Source organism: Rhopalosiphum padi, chromosome 1, assembly GCF_020882245.1.
Source record: "Rhopalosiphum padi isolate XX-2018 chromosome 1, ASM2088224v1, whole genome shotgun sequence".
Taxonomy (NCBI): domain Eukaryota; kingdom Metazoa; phylum Arthropoda; class Insecta; order Hemiptera; family Aphididae; genus Rhopalosiphum; species Rhopalosiphum padi.
Genome location: NC_083597.1, coordinates 22,123,640 through 22,146,554, shown reverse-complemented (window position 1 = coordinate 22,146,554; position 22,915 = coordinate 22,123,640). Strand labels below are relative to the sequence as shown.

At 27.7% G+C, this 22,915-nt stretch overlaps 1 protein-coding gene across 7 annotated transcripts in view; it reads left to right on the top strand.

The window, feature by feature from the left end:
- The window catches only part of LOC132931887 (protein vein-like), a 79,537-nt gene extending 56,973 nt beyond the window's left edge, over positions 1-22,564 (top strand). The window contains exons 1-6 of one of the 7 annotated variants that reach the window (XM_060997962.1): positions 9,918-10,052; positions 11,337-13,155; positions 18,719-19,057; positions 20,236-20,405; positions 20,468-20,934; positions 21,978-22,564. In XM_060997962.1, the coding sequence (XP_060853945.1) occupies positions 13,089-13,155; positions 18,719-19,057; positions 20,236-20,405; positions 20,468-20,934; positions 21,978-22,230 (1,296 nt within the window). In that variant the 5' untranslated portion in view covers positions 9,918-10,052; positions 11,337-13,088 and the 3' untranslated portion in view covers positions 22,231-22,564. Of the gene's footprint in view, positions 1-7,476; positions 7,586-7,791; positions 8,317-8,625; positions 8,789-9,917; positions 10,053-11,336; positions 13,156-18,718; positions 19,058-20,235; positions 20,406-20,467; positions 20,935-21,977 lie in introns of those variants that run through there. The other 6 variants (XM_060997964.1, XM_060997959.1, XM_060997958.1 and 3 more) reach the window with 6 other exon arrangements.
- Positions 22,565-22,915: the final 351 nt, after the last annotated feature.

The window sequence follows — 22,915 nt, the reverse complement described above, 5'->3', positions numbered from 1 at the left end:
TGGGTATTAAAGTTTTTGTAAACCTTGTCAAAAATGTTTGTATATTTTTTGTCATTTATTGTATTTGGTAACACATTTGGACTTATTCGGCGATACATTGGTTGAGAAACACTGGCTTAGGTAACTTCAATAGGATTCTAAATCATATTTACGTAAAATATATCATCGTAATGGAAATTGATTCGATACCGAAATATAGACAATAATATTATCGCTTAACACGTCTTGTGTTATAATAATATGCCTAGCTAGCTGGCAATACGAGTATCTCGAGATTTTTCGGCAGCCACGAGTAATGTTTTCTTGTTTAAACTCCGAACACCGAGACTCGTTAAGCCCCGTCGTTATAAATAGTATGCGATTGGGTTCTTATTATATCCCCTCGAGCGGAATCCTACCTGGTCTATGTATGTATAGACATATGGTATATATATAATAAAGCGACCGACGGTCGTTTCACCCGTTAATATTATAGACGTAGTATTTGTAACGTCTCATTCGAAAAGGGTTGCAAACCACTAATTAACTTTATGATTAAATTTATGTGTGGGAATTATTTGTGTGATCATACGGCGGCGACGTCGTTTAAATATATAAATATATATTTTTTGTTTTTACTTTACCGACCTCGGAACCGAGCCTGAACCATTTGTTCCATCGTAATAATATTCTGTTTAATGTCGTCGACGTCGTAACGTCGTCGTTACTTGTTACTCGCACTGCTTTCTCATAGATCCGGTGTTATTATAATATCAGACTACATTTTATTATGTATTTATGTTTACGCCGTGAATTTTGATAAAATTACAATCGAACAATCCGCCCAACCGGTATAATAGCCAACACAGGCATGCACAACGTCTACATCATTGGCTAAACTTCTTAATATTATTATGTTAATCGTAAACGATTTTAATTCGGCTAACCCAATTATCGAACACAGCATTATAAAATTATAATAATAACATTTATAATTTATGAAAATATACCTAATTATTCCGTATAATTTCATTCACCAGATGCAATATTATATTCGATGTTAATTATAGACCGCATACAAGTAAATTACCGATTCGTTTTCCTTGTTAAAAATACAAAACCAAAAAAAACCTTAATTTAAGACGTAAACCTGTACCAGGAAACACTCAAATAAGTCAAATAAGCTCCTTATAAACAGAGCCAAATTTTCGTTCAATGAGTGGCCTTTCGACCACTACAAATATATATCGAAAAAAATGAAAGCATTATTGTTTGTCGAAATAATAAAGTTATGATATTGAGATACCTACTGAAAAGTGCTGCAATAATTAATATAATAACGTTAATAATATATACAGGACGATTCCACCAAGAAAGCGCATTTTCATGTTTTCATGAATTTATTCAAATTCTGATTTTTGGAATATTTCGACTATTTTTAAAGACTATCTATATAAGACCATATTTTTAAAATATTGAGGTTTTTTGTACCACTTAAAGCGAGAATTCAATGACGATACATATCCTGTTTTTCAATTTTTTACTATGTAAATTGTTTGGAGGGGTAAATGTTTGAAAAAACTTTTGTACCCAATGTTCTAAATCAAAATTCGAACGAATAGATTTTCAACTATCTCATTTATATATCAAGGATAATAATTACTAAAATTTTAAAATCGCCATCGATCGCTGTCCTATCATCATCTTTAGTACACAGTTGCACAGAGTTGAATAACTCACAGTAAAATAGTTGGGTTCTGCAGAATTTCTGATTTGAAAAACGAAAATTCCTATCTTCACGGGACACTCCTATTAAATATCTACCTAGTACAAAGAAAGCTCGATAGTTCGATAATATGTTATGATCTTTACGTGATATTTAAACATTTTAAAAATCTGATTTTGAATAAATGTATTATTAGATTAAAAAAAAAAAGAGTGGAATCGCTACAAAATCATGCATGCTGCCTCACTCGTGTATAATATTATTTCAAATTTTAATATACAAACGCGCAACGAGGAAATTATGAAAATACGAAACGTGTCCTGGCATCAAATCCGAAAAACGGCGTTAAAAATTAAAAATGTAAATAACGAACGCGCGGACGACATAAAAAAAAAAAAATTCGTAGAAAAAGTCTCCCGCTGGGGGGTGCGTCGTCGTGGACTGTACACGGACTGCGTGCGTGCGGGTGCGTGTCTGCGTGTGTTTGTATGCGCGCGCGCGCCCGCGCGTGTGTGTGTGGGTGTGCGTGAGTGCGGCGACGACGTCGGCGGCGGCGGCGGCGGCGGTTGGCCCAGCGCGGCGGCAGACATACAGGCGAGATTCAATAATGTAAACAATCCATCAGAAAGGCGGCGGCGGTCGGCGCGCGACGGTAATTGGGTTATCCTCGGGCTGTTTGCGTGCTGGGCAGAGTCGGCGGCTTCGGCTGTGGCGGGCGCCCGGTTTTTAGAACCGTTTAGAACGCGCGGGCGCACACCCCACCGCACCTGGTCCGGGTGTGCGGTGTACTGTACGACGTCCGTACGTCGTATTCGCCGTGTGTGCGTGCTCTCGCATTTATAATAATAATATTATTACATTTTTGTGATTTTATCCGTTCGTGATAATAATATTATTAGGTGCGTTTGGACAGCTTAAGCTTTGCGGTCGTATTATTTTTAAACACGGTGATGTATATACACGGAAGTGTATATATATATATATATGTATATTTAGGTATAGGTAAAGTTATGAACATTTTTTTTTTATTAATTTGAACTGCACGTCGTTTCAAATGATATGTGATTTATATTATAAATTGTACGAATTAATACAGATTTAAATTAAAAATTTTTTTTAAAAATGAATATTATAAACAGGTCTGTAGTAATAGATATTCGTCACAATAGAATATTCAAAAGTGGAAAAATTAATAAAAAAATCAATTTGAAATGATAAAATTGTATGTTCGAAACATTAAGCTTTTAAAATTAAAAGTTTCCAAATAATATATACTTTACTCTAAAAATGTAAGGTTAATATGGATAAAATCATTAATTTTTCCAAGTTAAAATTGAGGTAATTAATTATTTTATCGTTACCACACTAAGTTAGTTACCACACTAGTCAAATCGTAGTGATAGTGCAACTTTCGGGTTTTTAAAATTCAATTGTATCCTGCTATATTTCTCTTTGTTACATTCTTTAATAATTGTCTAGGCAAATCTTATGTTTGCCATTTATTTTTTTACATTTTACATTGTATAATATATTTAATTTTTTCAATAGAAAATTAACCTAAACAAATTATACTTATGAAAAACTACAAAATTAATTGACTAGTTATTATTATAAATTAAAAAAAAAATAATTTTAAACTAATCGATGCCTACCTTTGAGAATAGTATACTCACTATTAGTCACTAGATTCACTAGATTATGTTATTAGGTATCGGCAGAGTGTTGTGTTGTGCACCGATAAAAAAAAATAATTTTATTGATGTTTACATAATATTATTATCATATCGAAAACGTAAATATACGCACGAGTCGTAAATAAATTATAGGAAATAAATAAGACCTCAGTAGTCATCCTCGTATTTGTAGATAAAATCACCTGACCATAATCAATCATATTATATTATATGACGTGCTTATAGCCTCATAACCGGTTTTCTAATGGAAATGAAACATTTCGTATCTACTCCCATTTAAATTATTACTAGACATTTTTTTCGGTTTAGGATAATATTATATGATAATAATATGATTGTTTCGTCGGCAAATATTATTACGATGGCAATAAATAACATACCTATACATTATAATATGTCTCGTACAGCTACAGACGACCAATTACGACGACATTTCGTCCGTTTGGCAGTCGGCTCTGATAATAACAGACCTTATTGGCTGTTTCGGTTCCCGATATCGTCCGGAGACGTCGTTGTCGCGATAATGCGATACTTTCGAAACGAGTAAAATCGCCGCGAAACGACGACGTGGGCAACGCGCGGACGTTATAATTACAGACCGGCGCGCACGAATAACGCCCAAAACCAATGGGTTTTCAGTGCACGCACACGACGACGACCACCCGCTCGCCATGGGTTACGGGGGTGAAGGGGATAAGTGTTGATCGAACTCTGAGTAATATCGTTGTATTATTATTATTATTATTATTATTATTATTATTATTATTATTATTATCATCATCATGTGCCCAAACAACTTAATAATTTTCTCGAATTCCGTTTTTACGATAAAATAAACTTTTCAAAATCTTCGTAGATCTCGGTAATTTAAAAATCTCATCATATCGTGCTGAGCGAACCAGTCTGCGAGGGCATCTGTCAGTCGAAATCTGCGCCGCGAAGAAACTATATAGTGGGTGAGCGGAATAAATAATTTTAGAGAACGCGATTCGATTACGCCCGGAAACGTTCATAATTGTATAAACGCTTACACTGACAAAAACAATTCGGCTTAGTTTTTCTCTGTCCATGTTAATCAATAGCTGTTACGACTTTAATAATAGTGATAAATCATCAGTGATGCAACTAGGATGTTTTATGTTTCTCTTGGTGTGTCCAATCGACTAATATTTATTTCCATTATATATATTTTTTTTTATTATTAATATACATTTAAATTTAGATAAAACAGATATGAAACATTATAGTAATTATTTATTGCTTAGGTTCGTAAAATAAACAAAAATAATGTTAATTTAAATTGTTTTTTATTAACAAATTACTGTTCTACAAGGTGGGGGGTCCGGTACCGGAGTCGGTCCGCTTCGGTGTGCCATTCAATAGTATCTATTATTATACAAGTGTAACGGTTGTGTTTTACGAAACGTGTTATGATTTTAAATTGTTTTTCTTATATTTGTAATTGCATATCGATCTATGTCATTTTAAACATATACGTATAATGATTAAAATACGCGTGAATATATTTATAAATTAGATTAAAATTCGCTAAGAATGTTGAAAATGTCTTTAGGAGACATCATTGTTAATTTTATTCGTAGTACAATAATATCAATTATCATCGATATAATATGCCGTTTATCTAAACAACTAATCATATTAAATTTTAGATCTCATTAAAAGTATATTTTGTTATAATTGCATCGACATTCACATTAATTACACTTGGCATATTTTAGTATACGCAGATGGAATTAGAACTCATAACAATAATTAATTTATGAATGAGAAAGCTTTTATTGGTGTTTAAGATGTAATAAGTTTCATCGACCACTGTTAAAGTGTTAAATAACATATTATTATTTCGTTAAACTAATAAATATAATCTAATTTAGTTTTGATTCAACCTTGTGAATAATGAACATACAATTTATGCACAAAATATGTGCTGTTACTAGTTATTAATAAGTATCTCTTGCAGTTCTAAATATTTTCAATGATTTAAAACTAATATGTTGAAATTATATTATTAATTCATCAAGAGCTTCAGAGCTCTTAAGTCATAATACTTACCTATATGGCTATACGTGTAATTATAATACTTTGGATTTCAATAATTGGTTGCTTAGTCACCTGTATTCAATATGAATAATGAACATGCATACATATCATAATATTTTGTTTTAATTAAATGTATTAAGGTTTTAGAGATAAAAAAATCGAAACGAATAGCTAATCGTTTTTAATTTGTGTGTATTAACTACCGATTTAAACCTATTCCAACACGTCAAATAGTAAATTTAAAATATAATCTTTGTAGTCAATGTAATTATTTTTTTTTTTTATCTTGGTAGACTAATAATTAAGTATTAATTAATATGTTATGGTATGATTTTGGTACAATTATTATTTTATTTTCCGTGGATGTAAAGCACCTATCATTTTGTGAACTTTATACAATCATCATACATTTTCGTCGTCCTTACTGATATTGTTAGAAATATAAAAGTAGGTAGGTATAAAATAAAAATGTGAACGTGATTATAACCAATAAGTAGGTAATACAGTTTATACGTTATATACTCTACCTATAATGGTATAACTACGATAAATTATAGTTATTTTAGTAGCCACATAGCTGGTATTAATATTTTTTTTTATTTTATTTATCGGGTGATATTTTGTTTTTTAAAAGTATATATATATATTTTTATTTTTTTTTTTTGCGCGACAAGCGAAAATAATCCTTACGGGCCACTGGCTATTGACCTCATATTGTATACGATTATTACACGCGTTATAATAATAACACTTAATAATACATTATTTGCTATTGCGAGTTTCTGCGTATATTTTTTTTACTTCGTTTTATTTTTTTTTCTTATGTACAACTACTGTTTCATGAATCGGAACAGCCCTTTAGTTCGGACACACTTCTACTACTTCCTATATAGTAAATATACACGAGTATAAATATATTATTTGCCTTGTAAGAAACATGTGATATTGCAAATTCATTTATTTAGTAATGTATCTATATAGGTACTAAACATATTAATTATTTTTATAGTCTATAAAAAAACTTTATTTATCTTTTGATCGACACAGTTATATATTTTCTGAATCCAAATAACTTTACGATTTGTTATTAGTAAACGTAATAAAAATATAAATTTACCCCTTTTTTCTGGGTACACATTTTATAGAATTTTCTAACGACATAATAATAAATACCCAGTGTAAAATATTAAAGTGTCGAATGCGAACTGTTCTAGTGTTCTATAATGAAATATTTTACTTTTATTGATGTTGTAAATATAATATTTTTCTAAAAACATTTTTTCCGGTTAAAGGAATCTGCAGTGTTCCAAAACCATGTATGTAAATGTAACTAACATATTTGAAATATCGAGTCTAATAACATATACAGTACTTATTTTGTAAAACCACCGTTTAGAATCATGATTATTTGAACTTTTTGATTCTTTCAAATTTCAGCGCATCTTTGAAGATTTAGTTAACAAATAGAAATCGTAAAACATGACTTATGAAACTAAAAATAATACGGTTTTGATTTATTTTATTGACAAACGTTTGTATGAATACAAAGAGTGTTATAGCAAAAGATTTGAGTTAGTATACGAAATAATATTATACTTATACGTCTTATAATGTTCTTATTCTTACTACTGCATAATATATTATCAATTAAATATTGAACTTCGGTGTTTTTTATTAAATTTAACCATATTATATTAGGTATAAAATAGAAGAACGTTTCCACATCTAATTTAATTCCTCTATTTTCTATATCGAGTTCTATAATCAGGATGCTTTTGCAGATGCAATAAAAATCTGTATAATCTCGTTGACAAATTTAATAACATTGAAAAGTATGTCACGGTAAAAGTGCGTTTTGCCAAAACGTTATTTTCAAAAGCATATGTACGTCGCAACAGCAGATGTTTACAGTATAAAATTGCCTTGCTGCATATTATATAAAAATGCAATCCAATTGTTTTTCTCGTTTCTTATTTTATAATTGAGTTATTGTTTAACCATTAATTCGTTTTACAGCGACAGCCCTGTGGCCGTTGGTCGGCGGTCCCTGTCCAGCAGATCTCGTATATTGTCTGAACGGGGGCACTTGTACGTTCTACGAAACCATCGGAGAGCTCGTTTGCCAGTGAGTAAAATATATATAGTTTATTAAAAGCAGATTTACAATATTGTAAAGTATGTAAACATGTCTAAGGCGTATCGTTGTAATACCAATTACAATAATATGGTATTATGTGATTATTGTAATAATGATATAGGTTATTTTGTTTCGCCTGACTTTCAAAAATCAACTTTTAAATCGTATTAAAAACAGCACTTTTCAAATTTCAGGTGCGCCGAAGGCTTCAAAGGTCAACGGTGTGAGAACAAAGACATTGTTAACAAAAGCAGTATGTATGCCCCGTCTTTGACTTATTTCTGTAAACTAGGCTTGTCTGGATCCTATTATTGTTAGGTTTATATTATATATGCAAATTTAATTTAATATAATATACATATTATATATATAAATATATATATATTATTATTTTTTTTAAATTATCGAAATTTATTCAAAATTTTTACCAAAGATTTTTTTTAAATTTAGTAAATTTTTTTTCTGGGCCAAAAGTGTTATAATCAAAGTAATTTTTTTATGTACATAATATACCATTTGTATATTATATATCATTTTTTTTTTTATCAAAAATTATTTATTATTATTATTATTATTATTATTATTATGATTATTATTATTATTATTATTATAATTATTATTTTGGATCACTTACATCTAGTCACAACTCCTATATGAATTTTACTTACGTGTAAAATTGAAACAAATTCACGAATAATTTTGCGGATTATAATTATTATTTTTTAATTTATTTATTTATACTTTATTAATTATTTATTTTTGATAATACTTTATTGTGTAAATAAAATGACTTGTACAGTATTCTGATAAAAAAAAAACGGTGAACAGTCTTTTTATTTCGCTTGATTATTATTATTTTTTTATGATTATTATTATTATTATTATTATTATTAATATTATTATTATTATTATTTTTTACGAATTCTTTTTTTGGTACATTTGTGTGGTATAAGCTTCCTATATTCTTTGCCAAGTTATACTGCGATACAGTTACCAAGGAATGGAACAAATTTATATAATTTTTTTAGCCAACGATCAACCGCTGCATTATGTTTTATTTTCGCTTTTTACCCCTTTTTCGGAAGTGGCGGGTGAATGATGTGTAAAATAACTATTTATCCCAACAATTGTTACGTACATTTTACACATGAACTGGACGAGTCATTTGAATCGCTCCCAAACACAAGAAAGGTAAAGTTATTATTAAAAAAAAAAAAACAAAAAAAAAACAAAAACAAACAAATAAATAAAAAACAAACAAATACCGATTATTAACAATATTATTCTTATTTTGCTTTGAATAACATAATTATATATTTTACTAACGCAATTTAGGGTTCACGTTATTAGTCGCTTCTACTAACACGGGATTTTATAATAACACCAACTCACAAAAACTTAACTTTAAACTTTGTTGACAATATCGATAAGCGTTATAAATATTATTTAAGATACTTTCACACTTCAGTTAATGCGTAACAATTTGTTGGCAATTTAATTTAAATTATACAAACTGGACACATAGTAACAGTGTATATCATACGATTACAATAACAGTCTTATTTCACAAAATTATTCTGAACTGAACTCGAGCCTATAAATATTTTTCAAATATTAAATTCTCATTATTGTGAGTGGATAATTTTGATTTTTACATGTTGTATAAGCTTAATAAAAACATTTCGAATGAGATTTTAACTATTACGTGATGCTGTTCAAATTTATAATATAGTAAAATCATGTAAATTAAGTTTAACGTAAAATAACTATAAAGCGCAATTTATAAATATACAAATTATATAATTTTTACTGTAATAAGTTTTTTAATTATTTTAAATTTGAATTAATTTTTGCCGTACACAACATTATCCTCATGATTTTATAAATATATTTTATACAATTTTAAACGTTTAGGTATTAAAAAAAGGTTAGGTTAATATCATTTTATATCGTAATCTGTTATTAAATTCCTAGCAGTTTTGTTCAGAATCGTTAAATTTTAAATAAAAACGTATTACTTTTAATTTTTTTTTCTTTGCATAGTATAATTAATTTAAATATTGCGTATCTTATTAAATAGTTTGTCCGGTCTCTGGGTGATTTTTTATTCGTTATAAATCATACACAATTGATTTCAATAGTTTTATTATTGCTATTTGCTCATCGAAATTGTACACAAATTACTACATAAACTAAAGAAGAACAACGTAATACACAATTAACAGCGTATTATGTTCTTAGTACATTATATTATCGATGTATTGTTTATTTGTGATAAATAGACATTATACCGATCATTATTGTTTAATGTTTTTTGCAGTTTGATCGTATACAGTACACGGTGGGGGTGTGGATTTTTGTTTGCAGATTCAAAACAAAAAAAGAAACAAAATACCATTAGAAACGATACAAATAATTTCGGATAGTGACGCGTCGAAACAATACTATTACATCGGTAAGTAAATCGTAGTAACACGGTCTTGACCACGAAAATCTACAATCACTAATATTCATTAAAATATAACAGCTGCAGTATTAAAAATATATTTAGAATCATTTAATTATACTCCATAAGTAAACAACAATATTCTTAATCAGTCACAAATATAAAAAAAAAAGTCTGTCAGACGATTCGTTGTAATAAACGTATTATAATCATTTTACTAAAACTGTGTAACGCAAGAATATTGCAAAAACATTAATTAATTTAAAAGATAAATATTCAATAAAGTCATTTTTCTGTTTTCAAATTATTGTTTCCTCAAAATTATAAAGCAATTATTATGAGCAGAAATCTTGATACACTGTAATGATTACTTCCATGAGTAATAATTAATCTTCAGAATTTTTTTTTCGCTGTTTTCCGCCATTTTCTTGAAAACTACTACCAAGTGTCAAGTGGTTCATATTATGTAACAATAACTAAATTAATTTCATTAAACAAAATACATCAATGATATTTAAAAAAAATCCTTATGTGATTAAATGTTTCCCGGACACCTGTTATATTATAACTGAATGTATAAATATATACGTTAATATTGATACAAATCTATTTTTAGATTTTAAAACCGATTATTATTATTATTGAGCCCTTAAATTTGACCTATGTTTTAATCGATTATACGTATAATTTATTTCGCAATCTATCACGGTGATACAATATTTTTTCAAGTCCTTTGAAAACATGATTTCAACATGAAAACCTTCATCAGACTGCACCGTGTTTTGAATAATCTAGCTTCATTACGTCAGTATCTATATAATATAATAAATTGTCCTTGTAAATAAGAAAAATGTGATTGAACATACGAAAACATTCTCCAGTTGAGATTTCAATAATATTTTGATTAGTTATAAGAAAGTCCAGTAGGTATATATTATATAAATATCTATATATATATATATATATACTGCTAGTTTTGTTGATTAAAATACGAAAAACGCATAATTATTGTTAGTACGAAAAACATTTCTTAAAAAAAATATTGTTGTCGTCTGGGATTCCGAGAAACCCAAACACCGAAACTTCATTATAAATGTAATTCTATTTCAAACTGCAAAATTTCGTCTTACGAAAAAAAAAAGAAGGAAAATAAAAAAGAGAAACAAAAGATTTATTGTCTTTTGTGTGTACGTAATGTACAAGTTTTTTTTGCACTCGGATTCCGACGTTTATTTATTTTATTTATTTATTTATTTATTTTTTTTTTGTTTTTGTTCTTCATTTAACTGACAGATGTAACTGAACATTGGACAGCGGCACTAACCCGAGCACATTCTACAACAAACACGGATAGATGAATACAATATATAATTCTTTAAAAAATTTTTTTCTCAACAATTTTTTTTATACATTCATACATAATAAAATATTTTATACGAAACGAAGCTTTATGTTAGATAGATACCTATGTATATTATTATACATAAATATATATATAATATAATAATGTGCAACCCAACTTTATTGCTACCCCTGCAGGTTTTCATCGCTATATAATATTAAACTAATATACAATATTATATAATAGCTGCATATTAGTCCTTAAAGTTATAGCTAATTTATGAAATTATACAATATAATAAATACATTTTTAACTTAATAAATAATATATAAGGGCTATTTAGACTTGTTAACTTTTTAAATTGTAAGTTATTTTATTTGTTTTGTTTACATATTATATATAAATGTCATACTCATTTAGTGAAAAGTATCCACAGCGTGAATAAAACATTATTTTACACTTCATGAATGATTATTTGTCAACTTTATGAAACGGACATCAGTTTTTTTTACACTCTAAAATTGTAATTTAATTTAAATTAAAAAAAAAAAAAAAACTATGATTGTCAATGCATATAATGTCACAATATAATTTAAACGGTTAAAATACATATGAATAATTTAATTTACTTTACAGATCTTATTTTCAGTAGGTATATTATATACTCCAAAATAGTAATGTATAATAGGTTTTCATAATTAGACGTTCAGATTGTGAACATTTTTTATGATGTTTATAAAATAAACTAATAATTTTATGAAAACTTTTCCATAGATTAGTCTATATAAATAAATTTTATTTCGTAACAATACTCGTATATATATAATTGCAGATCATTCATGCCATGTAGAAAAATGTATTATTCACAGTTTGTATAGGTACGAAAAATATATCCACTTTAATAAAATAACGATTTTACGAAATGGGTGTGACATATATATTTGTATTATATATATTTATGTGATTGATTTTCATTAAGGCTAAAGGTTGTGATGTTTGTTATGTTCCATATGTATTACTTTTATTTTGTATAAGTAACACTTAATCGTGTGTATATTTTTTTTATGTTTTATTTATTTATTATTTATTTTTTGTTTAACCAAAAATAATGACCGTCCATTTACTTAATGTTATAACTATTTATTCGATAAAATTAGATATGCTTATAACGATATTACCAAAAATATTATGCGTTTCAATGGGTTAAAAAATTATATATATATATATATATTATATATTATATATATATGTAGATAATTTTGGTTCCTTGTAGCAATAATAAGATAAAATAATTGTAGTTGTTAATTTTTATCCAATAATTTATGTATAGAACACAAAAAAAAATATTATGGTAAAATTGCTTTAAAAGAAATCAACATTGTATTGGAACACCATATGTTAAAAAAACTGTTTTCTTTTCCCTTCCATACTCGTTTCATATTGTTATTCCTCATGACGCATTTACATTAAATGAATATAACAACGTGTGCGTTATCTACGTCAAGTAGGTATATGATATTAGTTATACACCAAAGTTAGAGTTGTACTTTTTTCACCGCGTCGGCCACATAATACACGAGTCGATATGTCTTAATATATTAAAAAGTCACTAATTATATTATACAAAAAAAAAAAAAATATTATAACATTTCGTTCGAGTATATTACATATATATACTTAATATATAGTAGCTATAGAACATAATGAGTAAGCATCTTTGGTGGATTTTAATCTGGACAGTACTGCAGGTGACGACAATTGGCGGAAAAGGTAAGTGAAAATTTTTAGTTTCATATTATACAGTACTCGACAGTTAAAATTCGATAACATGATTATACATATATATATATATATATACTTTTCAAAACGATGTTTAATGCGTGTATAAATTATACAATATTAACTAAAATATAATTTATTGGAAGGATATATATGACCTTTATTTTTAAATTTATATACATATAAGGTATATTGCAACTACATTAAATGTGTTCATTTTGCCATTGTAATATTCCTAGAAATATTTATAAATGTACACACGTAATTTACATACAGCACTTTCGGTAACGACAACACCGACTTCAAATGCACCATATAAGTATATAATAAAATATTGAAATATTAGTTATACAATGTTCTCGGCACGCCCAGGAGAATAAAGTCGGACGACAATGAGGCGGCTTGTGTGAATATTTGTATTATTATTATCCATCGGTTTCACGCACAGGCGAACAAAATATTTTTTCTAGTCGGGTGCGATGACGGTGGGACATGGCGTGGAATAAAATGAGCTGATTATTAAATATAATATATATACAAATAAATAAGAAGTTATAATTCGCCGGATCATGTCGGGCGGCGGCGGTGGATTAAACGCGGACGAGGAGCAAAAGGAAAAGAATGAGAAGATAAAAAAATATATATATATAAATGTACGGCATCTATTTAACATTTTGTGTTCTTGACCACCCTCCTCCGCCATGACTATACCACTCCCCACCATCTCGATCTCATCCCCGTGGTCGGCATTATCCGACAATCGATCGCCGTCGACTCGGTGGTCGAAAATACATCGGTTCGAATTTGTCTGAGTGATTATGATTTTCAACCTATTAATCAATTGATCGTCGAGGCGTGTATATATTTTGAGGTAAAAAACATAATGTAAAGTGCTTACGTTACAACGAGTAACGATATTGTATACAAAATATTTTGTTTAAAATGGAAGTTATAACAATGTGTTTAAAAAAAAAAGATTCACTATTTAAAACCAATCATAAAGATACCTACCTACCTTAAATATCGATTATACCATACCAATTGTCTACTCGTACATGTGGGTGACATCCTTGAAAAACATATGTGCAATGGACATAAACGTTTTCAACGAAAATAATCATCCTTTATTTTTCCGTCGATACATTTGTCGGCTAGACCATAAAACTAAATATTTACTGTATGTTATACAATATATATTATATAGAAAAGTATTAAAATAAAATATTATTTATTAAAATAATTTTAAAGTTAATAATTATTATTTTATATATTTGTATGATAGTTTCTGTCACAAACACTCTCAACCACCACCGAAATATTTAATGATAAAAATTACAAAAGGTTTTAATACTTTTCTAAATGTATAAAAAAAGGAAATATAAAATGTTTTGTACTAGTCAAAAAGAGATGAATATATGATTTCGCATCGGAAAACGCACTCTTATAACTGACTTAAAAATGATTGATATAAAAAAAACCACTCACTATTTTAAATCTACAAACCAAACATATTAAAAACTTCAAACACGTTTAACAAAGTTAATCAAACAAGTTAAGAGTAGACAATTTAGTTAAAACTGTAATATTTAAATAAATAATAATATGTTTTATACTTGGACAGTATAATTACAAAAAATACAATTTTTGGATACATTGAGCTATATTATGTTATATGTAGTTATAGTGTATGTATTCATACATAAAATATACATAATATATATAATATTCTCAAATGAATTATAACTTGAAAGTACTTAATCTACATACTTCAATTAATACAGCTTTTAACAGTACCTATATTATATTATAATTAATAATACACTACTGCACTAATTTATTTATTTACTTGTTAATATGCAGCCAGATGTCCAATGTAAAAAGTATATAAATATATTGTAACAAAGCTACAACAGTAGTAATTTATATTGATTAATAAATTATTAAGTTAAAATATTATAATAAATTAATATTATTTTTTAACTCATAGCATTAATAGTTGACAATATGCTGAATTTAGGAAACGACACATTAGATTTTAAAAATAGTTACGGCCTGAAAACTCAAAGAATTATTTTTTTCGAATCTTATATTTTAGTCTAAATATTATAATATAATATAGTAAATATCGATCATCGTTTACTAGAGAAATATTCAAACATGACGTAATGCATTTTAATTATTAAATAGAATTTATTTTGTAATATTTAAATTTAATTTTCAACGTTATATAGTCAACTTAAATATTGATATAAATATTATATTAAAAATACATAATATATATATTTATTTATGATTGATTAATCATTAACATAGGTATATTTGTTATTATTTTATAGTATTTATTATTTAAAATAAGCCACATTTTTATGCTTTTGTTATACAGTGTATTCTCGATTATTCGCGAACGGACTATCCGTATTGCGGATTATCCGTTGTTTTCCGTGGAATCATCTACATACCTATATAATATTGTATACAAAACATATATATCTTTACATTATACATAATAATTGGTTTAATTGGGCTGTGATAGCCAATTACTCGATAACGACGTAAAATATAATACGCTTGTTTAATACATTTACAATACTTTTTGGTAATTGTTGATACGTTTAATTCGTAATTTTAATTTTCCGTGGATGCCCCGCCACCTTATTCCGCGGATAATCGAGAGTACGCTGTATATACTGGTTTTAAAATCCATAAATTTATACTAGAAAAGACTTATAAATCCAAAATGTACATTTAAATATTTGATTTCAACTTGCATATTATTATCAAATGATATTGGATATTAGATAGGTATACATTTAGTAATTATTAGTTTTTTTTTTATAATTTAAGATTAAGGTTTAGTTGAATACAGTGTTACCCAGTATGACAGCCAGTTAAAATGCATCACAATAATAACAATTCTATACAATACTATCATTTTTAAGTGATATAATATCATTCAGTCAATCTGCTATGTATACTTAATTTTTACCGTTATTATTATAAATATTTATAGCCTTATAGATCTTGTTTTAAAGTTACGATGATCGAATTTTACTAGTTTTTTTAAGTATGGCGTATTGTTTTTTTTTTTTTTATTATTATTATTACTTGACATAAATATATATATGGAGTACAATATTATGATTGATTTTGGTAATCTAGCATATCATTTTTATGATGAGAATTTATTAAGATGACAACTTTTCATAATATAAAATAGGTTAAATACGAGTAATTTCAGTTTATTTTTAAATAAATACTAATTAGTCGGGTTATAGTTTGGTATAGATAAAAGTTAGATAAGTACTAACTAGTAATACATCATTAAGACACGTGTCTGTAATATTATTTCATACGTCTCTATTATTAATATTATCATTACGACCTTCGATTTGGAAGTAAAATAATAGACGAGAGAGCGTGGCGCATAGCCTAAGGTGGGTTAATAATAACGCCTTAAAAATTAAAAAAAAAAACATATTAATATTTATTTAATTCTGACACACTATTATATCGTAGTAGTGGTTAATTTCCATAAACGTCGGAAAACGAGAGACCGCGGCAAAACGGTTTTCGTTTTTCGTTCGATACGATTACAAAATAGTATATTTTATTCCGGTCACAATTTCATTATAACATTAATTATTGATACGACACAGCATTAAGTACGCGCGCTCTGGTGCAGCTCACCTGGCCGTGTTCAGCGCCATGTCGAGTGGTTCATCCACTATATTTCGAAAGCTGCCCCGAGCGCGACCATCGCGTGTCTGTGCTCAGCTACACTGCAGTTGTTGATGATGACGGGCACGAGTTACAAAATAATATTATTGCCGTCGTCGTTATTTTAGTACGTCGTATAATATTGAACTGAATGACGAACTGCTGTGTATATTATTTGATACAAGTATGTCAGCTTTGTGACCGACCTATTCCGAAGGTCAGCGAGCAAACTTTTGGTATGTCCCATAATGTTATACGCGATCGGCTATTAGCATAATATAATATATTATGTCATATTGTTATATTATACTATGCGACCTAATTTCAATCGTTATTCACTGGCGATTTATAGTTTGTATTGTGTTCACAGACGGTCGCATCATTTAAGTATTTTTATAGTTGGTGCCAAAATCAAAACTACCGACAATTTTAAAATCATAACCAGGCCACGATAGTTTGGTGAAATATCTAATAACTTTTTACTTATCTTATTTTACATTTTAATTTCGTGACATTGTACAAACGAAAACATAATCTTGTCACCGTGCCATGTGAAAATGATCTTTTAATCATTATTTTTTATTTGTTTTCAATAATATATCACAAGAGTATATTTATCTTATTCATTTTTTATTATCAAATACAAAATAATAAATATTGACTTAAGTAATCAAATTTAATATACACGTAAAATAGACATGATTCGGTGATTTCGTTGCATTTTTTACCAGTCATAGAAGCTGTTTGATAAAAAAATTGTGCCCACCTGCACAACCTCTAATGACGTGTTTGTTTTCGTAAATATTATAAATTATAAAATGTGTATGTTCTTATGATGTATTCTATCGTTGCTTCGTATATTGTGTTATCAATTTTCAAATTATAAATATATATATATCATAGATATAAGTTATAAAACCTTTGATTTCATGATTATGTTATTTACAATCAGCTAATACACGCTTTCTATAGCTTAGTAAGTAAAAAATATCAAAAAAATGATGAGAACAATAAAATATAAACTACCAAATATTTAGATACGCAAATAATAAATAACAATTAAAAATGTGTAGGTTAAGTTAGGTGATGCACATACAGGGCTTGTTTGAACGCGGAAAAAAATACATTTTTGTTTGTACAGGGTTATAATTGGTTGCATAAAATAAAGTTGCTATTTATTATAATTTTATATCATTGTTTTATATTTTTTAAAAACTAAATAAACTACCGTGTTAAAAATATGTAGTTTACATTTTACAGTCTAAAGAGTTTAAACAGAGTAACTCCACTAGCATAATTTAATTTGTATTAAATAAATTTCCAATATAACTCTACTTGTAAATTGTTTGTACTTATAATACTAAGCACTAAATCATATTAAATACTGGCACGTTAAAAGAATATAAATTTAAATTAAAAGAAAAATTACCGATCAAAAATCTATTATCTTTATTTATCATTTACCCTCACATAATAAAAAAATTAAGTTACTTGTAATTTATTCGTCGTTATATGAGCACTGTATACAATAACATATTTTCATTAGTATAATACACTTGATTTATTATATATAAATACAGATCAATGCCCTTTCCCAAATACGCCATTGCACGCGTATGACGTGATTTCTCATTTTTTGTTCCGGTGTATATTGATGTTATCCATTACAATAATAATACTATGGTCACACGGCGTTTTGAGTAGGCAATTTAGGTACATGACCGTCGTGCATTAATTTGTCTTGTATTTCATAATATTACTTTGATCCGCACGATTTTACTATAGTAAGGTTTATAAGTTATAAACTTATGACCGCGGTAGTTAATGGATTTTTCAGAGTCACCAGATTTCGAATTTGGACATCACTATGTGGGTTTGACGGTAATGCCGGACATAGAGCAACAAGGGGGTAAGCGCGTGGCAGTGTCGTGGCAAGTGCTGTCGGCAAACCCAAACGACTGGGTCGGAGTATTTGGCGCGGACCCAGCGCATAGCCATTTTTGGACCGCCACCGAGATGGCGCTCCGTAAGTATCCGGTGAACGCCACTTCTGGCTGGTTGGAGACCGATCTGACAGTGTGCACGAAGACCATACAGCTGCTTTGCCATGACGGTCAGTTTGAAAGCCAGTGTTTCGAGTATTGGGTGGCATACGTCAGTGGCGAGACCGACACACGTGAGTATTTACAAAATGTTCTTATAGTCTAATTATACTTATCAATACGCCGATTTTACCGTGAAATTGAAGTACGCTAAAACCGAGAAATCCCTATTACAGGACGATTTACCAAATATGTTCACCCGCTCCTTTTTCTTCGATAACGCGAGGTTATTTAAAATCTGTTTTTTAAATATATGTAAAAGCATAATTTTCAAATTATTCATGTTTTTGCACTAATAAAGAAGTTCACGGGGATAGAAATTTCTGTTTTTAAAATTACACCCTTCTTTATACTTCAAATTATTTAATGGATATTTTTTTGAAAATGTAACGTATATCTAAATACAAATTCGACAAAATATCTTAAGAATTAGGTACGTCAATATTTTCAAAAAAGTTATTCAATAAATAATTTACAATAAAAAGATGAAAAATTAAAGTTATATCATCACAGGTCACTCCTTAAGTAGTACTAAAAATCTCAAATATTTTAAATATGATCTTACAAATTATAAAAATATTATAATATGAATCAGTTTATTATTAAAGGAAAACATAAAGGGTCATGCTAGTTGAGTCACTCTGTATAGTATCGTATTTTATATTATTTGTTTTTATTTATTTATTTATTTTTTTGTTATTGAAGTCGGGTTATGCTATATTTTATAATTTATGCTATCAAAATAAATAGTATCGAAAAAAATTAACATAAAACATGCTATTGATGATTTATATTGATGTATGGTAATTCAAATTTTATTGTATTATTGATATACGTTATTTACTTACTTTGGCCATTACAGATCAATATATATTATGCAGTAAAATGTCTCTATAAAGGAAAAATATGTTGTCTCAATCGATTTAATTATAGAGAGGTTTTACTGTACGAGTATACATAATATGAACTATAGAATGGATTATAATCGTGGTCGATATTATATAGGATGGATTATGAGCTGATCTTAAATTCATCTTAAGAATTTTTATTCGTCATATTTTCAACATTTTACCTTTTATTAAAAACTTAAAATACACGAATATTTAATTTATCAGATCTATCAGAAAAATACGACTGCATATTAAAAATTAACACAAAAAAAGTGTTAACAGTATATTATATAATAGTTTATGCCATTTTTATTTAACATTAATAAATAAATATTCACTTTGATATTTTGAATTATTTATAGTATTAGCAACAAACTGTCTTAAAACTCAACCTAATTGGATGGACAATTTGGCAGACGACGTCAAATCTTTAAGATTAGATTCCCTGTTTTTGCCAGGTACGCATGATTCAGGAGCATATGATACTACGCAAAATTGTCCAATTTATTTTGAAAAGTATGTCTATACTCAAGTAAGTTTGAGCTTGGGTTTTTTGTCTTCCTTGTATCTTATATTCATTTTAAAAATGTTTAGGACGTTGATATTTTGAGTCAATTGTGCCACGGAGCCCGTTACTTGGATTTAAGAGTAGGTTTTGATTGTCAGTCTGATCATTTATGGTGGCTACATCACGAAATTTATCCAGTAAGACCTTTATCACACGTTCTTGAGGATATAAAAACATTTGTAGAAGCAACAAATGAAATCGTAATTGTCGAATTTCATAAATTTCAAACGGGCTTTTCGAAAAATCCGTCAGAGCATCTTAAATTATATCAATTTGTAACACTTTACTTGGGTAAGCATATGGCTAAAATGGGTTGGAATAAATCACTCAAAGATTTACAAGCTGAAGGACATAGAGTAATCGTAACTTACAACTACCTGCCAATAACACTATATGCCAATGATAAAAACCTTTGGACACCTGTTCCTCGATATTGGCCAAATGCTCAAAAATTAACAACGTTTGAAGACTACGTACGTTTCTATATAAATAAGTAAGGTTAAAAAAGCAACTTATTTTTTTTTATACTATAAAATATCATAGATTATCAAATTAAATAACAATATACTATAAGCTATACATACCACTATAAGAAAGTTATTATTATTATTAGACTTAATAACTTTTAAACATTTCTGCTTTTAGTCGTGCACATTACAGACTAAATTATAAATCTGAGAGATATGGCATAGGAACATGAGATATTTTGTTTTATATTTTCATGAATTTTTAGCTATGCATCAATTTTTGTTTTATACTTTAGGTAAATTTTATACATTGTTGTGTATTTTTCTAAAATTTCAGATTTCATTTAACAGGTCTGGTTTCAAAACGTGTTATAAATGCTAGTATGATGAAATGTGTTATAGTAGTTAATAATGAATATAATAATCTACATAAAATGTATACTTTAATAATTTGAATAAATAAAATTGATTAATAAAATTTTTAACGTACTTTAATTATAGTATAATATATTATTAATTTGAATATCATGCCTACTTTGATGTTTTTTGTCATATTTGTATGCATATTTTTGAAGGTTGTAATTTCATAGACAATAATTCTTGTGTTCAAATGACTAAAAATTAATTTTTTTTTTTAATCATGTCCAAGACAACATTCTCTATATTTTTATTTAGACAGAATTGAATTGCCATCATTATTCAATTAGTTATACGCAATCAAACTAGTGGGTCATTATAGTGACCTGCTGGTCTGAAAGGGTTACTATAATAACAAAGTTTCAAGATAAACTTAAATTGACCAAATAATTATAATTTCTAGTAAACAATACCTTGTAAATAGTTAGACTTAAAAGATATAAACAAATATATATATATATATATATATATATATATATACTATAATGTAGAATTATTTAAATTTAAAAAATAAATAGTAAAATAATTATGATAGCGTACTGCTATTTTAAAATCTTAAAATATTTGATTTAATGTATTTGTTAATTCTTCTTCTATTAAGAATTTTACATTGAAATTACATATTATATTAATATTGATATTATTTGTGCAGAATACAAAACGAAAGCGGTGTAACAGTCTTGATGGCTGAGTTAACTCCTACTCCATTGGACGTTATTTTCAATAGAGGTTATGGTTTACGACACATGAGTTCGATAATTAATGAATCTCTGTTCAAGTGGTTTTCAATGCCAGAGTGGGGAGAACATTTCAACATCGTCGCTGTAGATTTTCTACAAAGTACCAATATCATCGATGCAGCGATCCATTGGAATAAGAAAAAAATCATTCCGTCCAATAAGTGATAATAACCTCATAAACAATATTTAAAAATCAAAACCAGTGTCATACCCATTGCGCATATACATAATAATTTAACTTATGATTACAATTAAAACTAATTATCATTTATCTATACCTACAAAAATAATCATGTAAAATAAATCGGTATAACATAATTGTATGAATTATAAAATAAACAATAGAATTTTGAAGGTTGGATTAATGAAAAATAAAATAAAAATAATTATAAGTGTTTAGATTTTAGTGAAATAATTTAACTATATCTATAATAGTCATATGATGTCATAAGCCATTGTATACAAATAAACTAAGTACAATAAAATTCTCACATATTTACATTGTAGAAATATGTTTGAAGAATTTGCATGCAAGTCTTAAATTGTCTATTATTAATCACTGTAAGAAGCACTCTTAATCATAATACTTCAACAATAGATGAAGCATTTGGGAAACAAAACACTCACCTGCATTTTTTTTTTAAACTATCGGTACCGATAGTTTTTAGCCCTAATAATTTGTGTTACTGAAGTTACGTGTCCGCAGGATCGTAAAAACAATTTTATATCACCAAATATAATTTAATATTCACATTACTCCATTATTTCATTCGACGTCTATTGAATACGTGTCTAAATTTTTCCATTTTTTTTTAAACATTTTTAAATTTATTAATATAACCTTTTGACA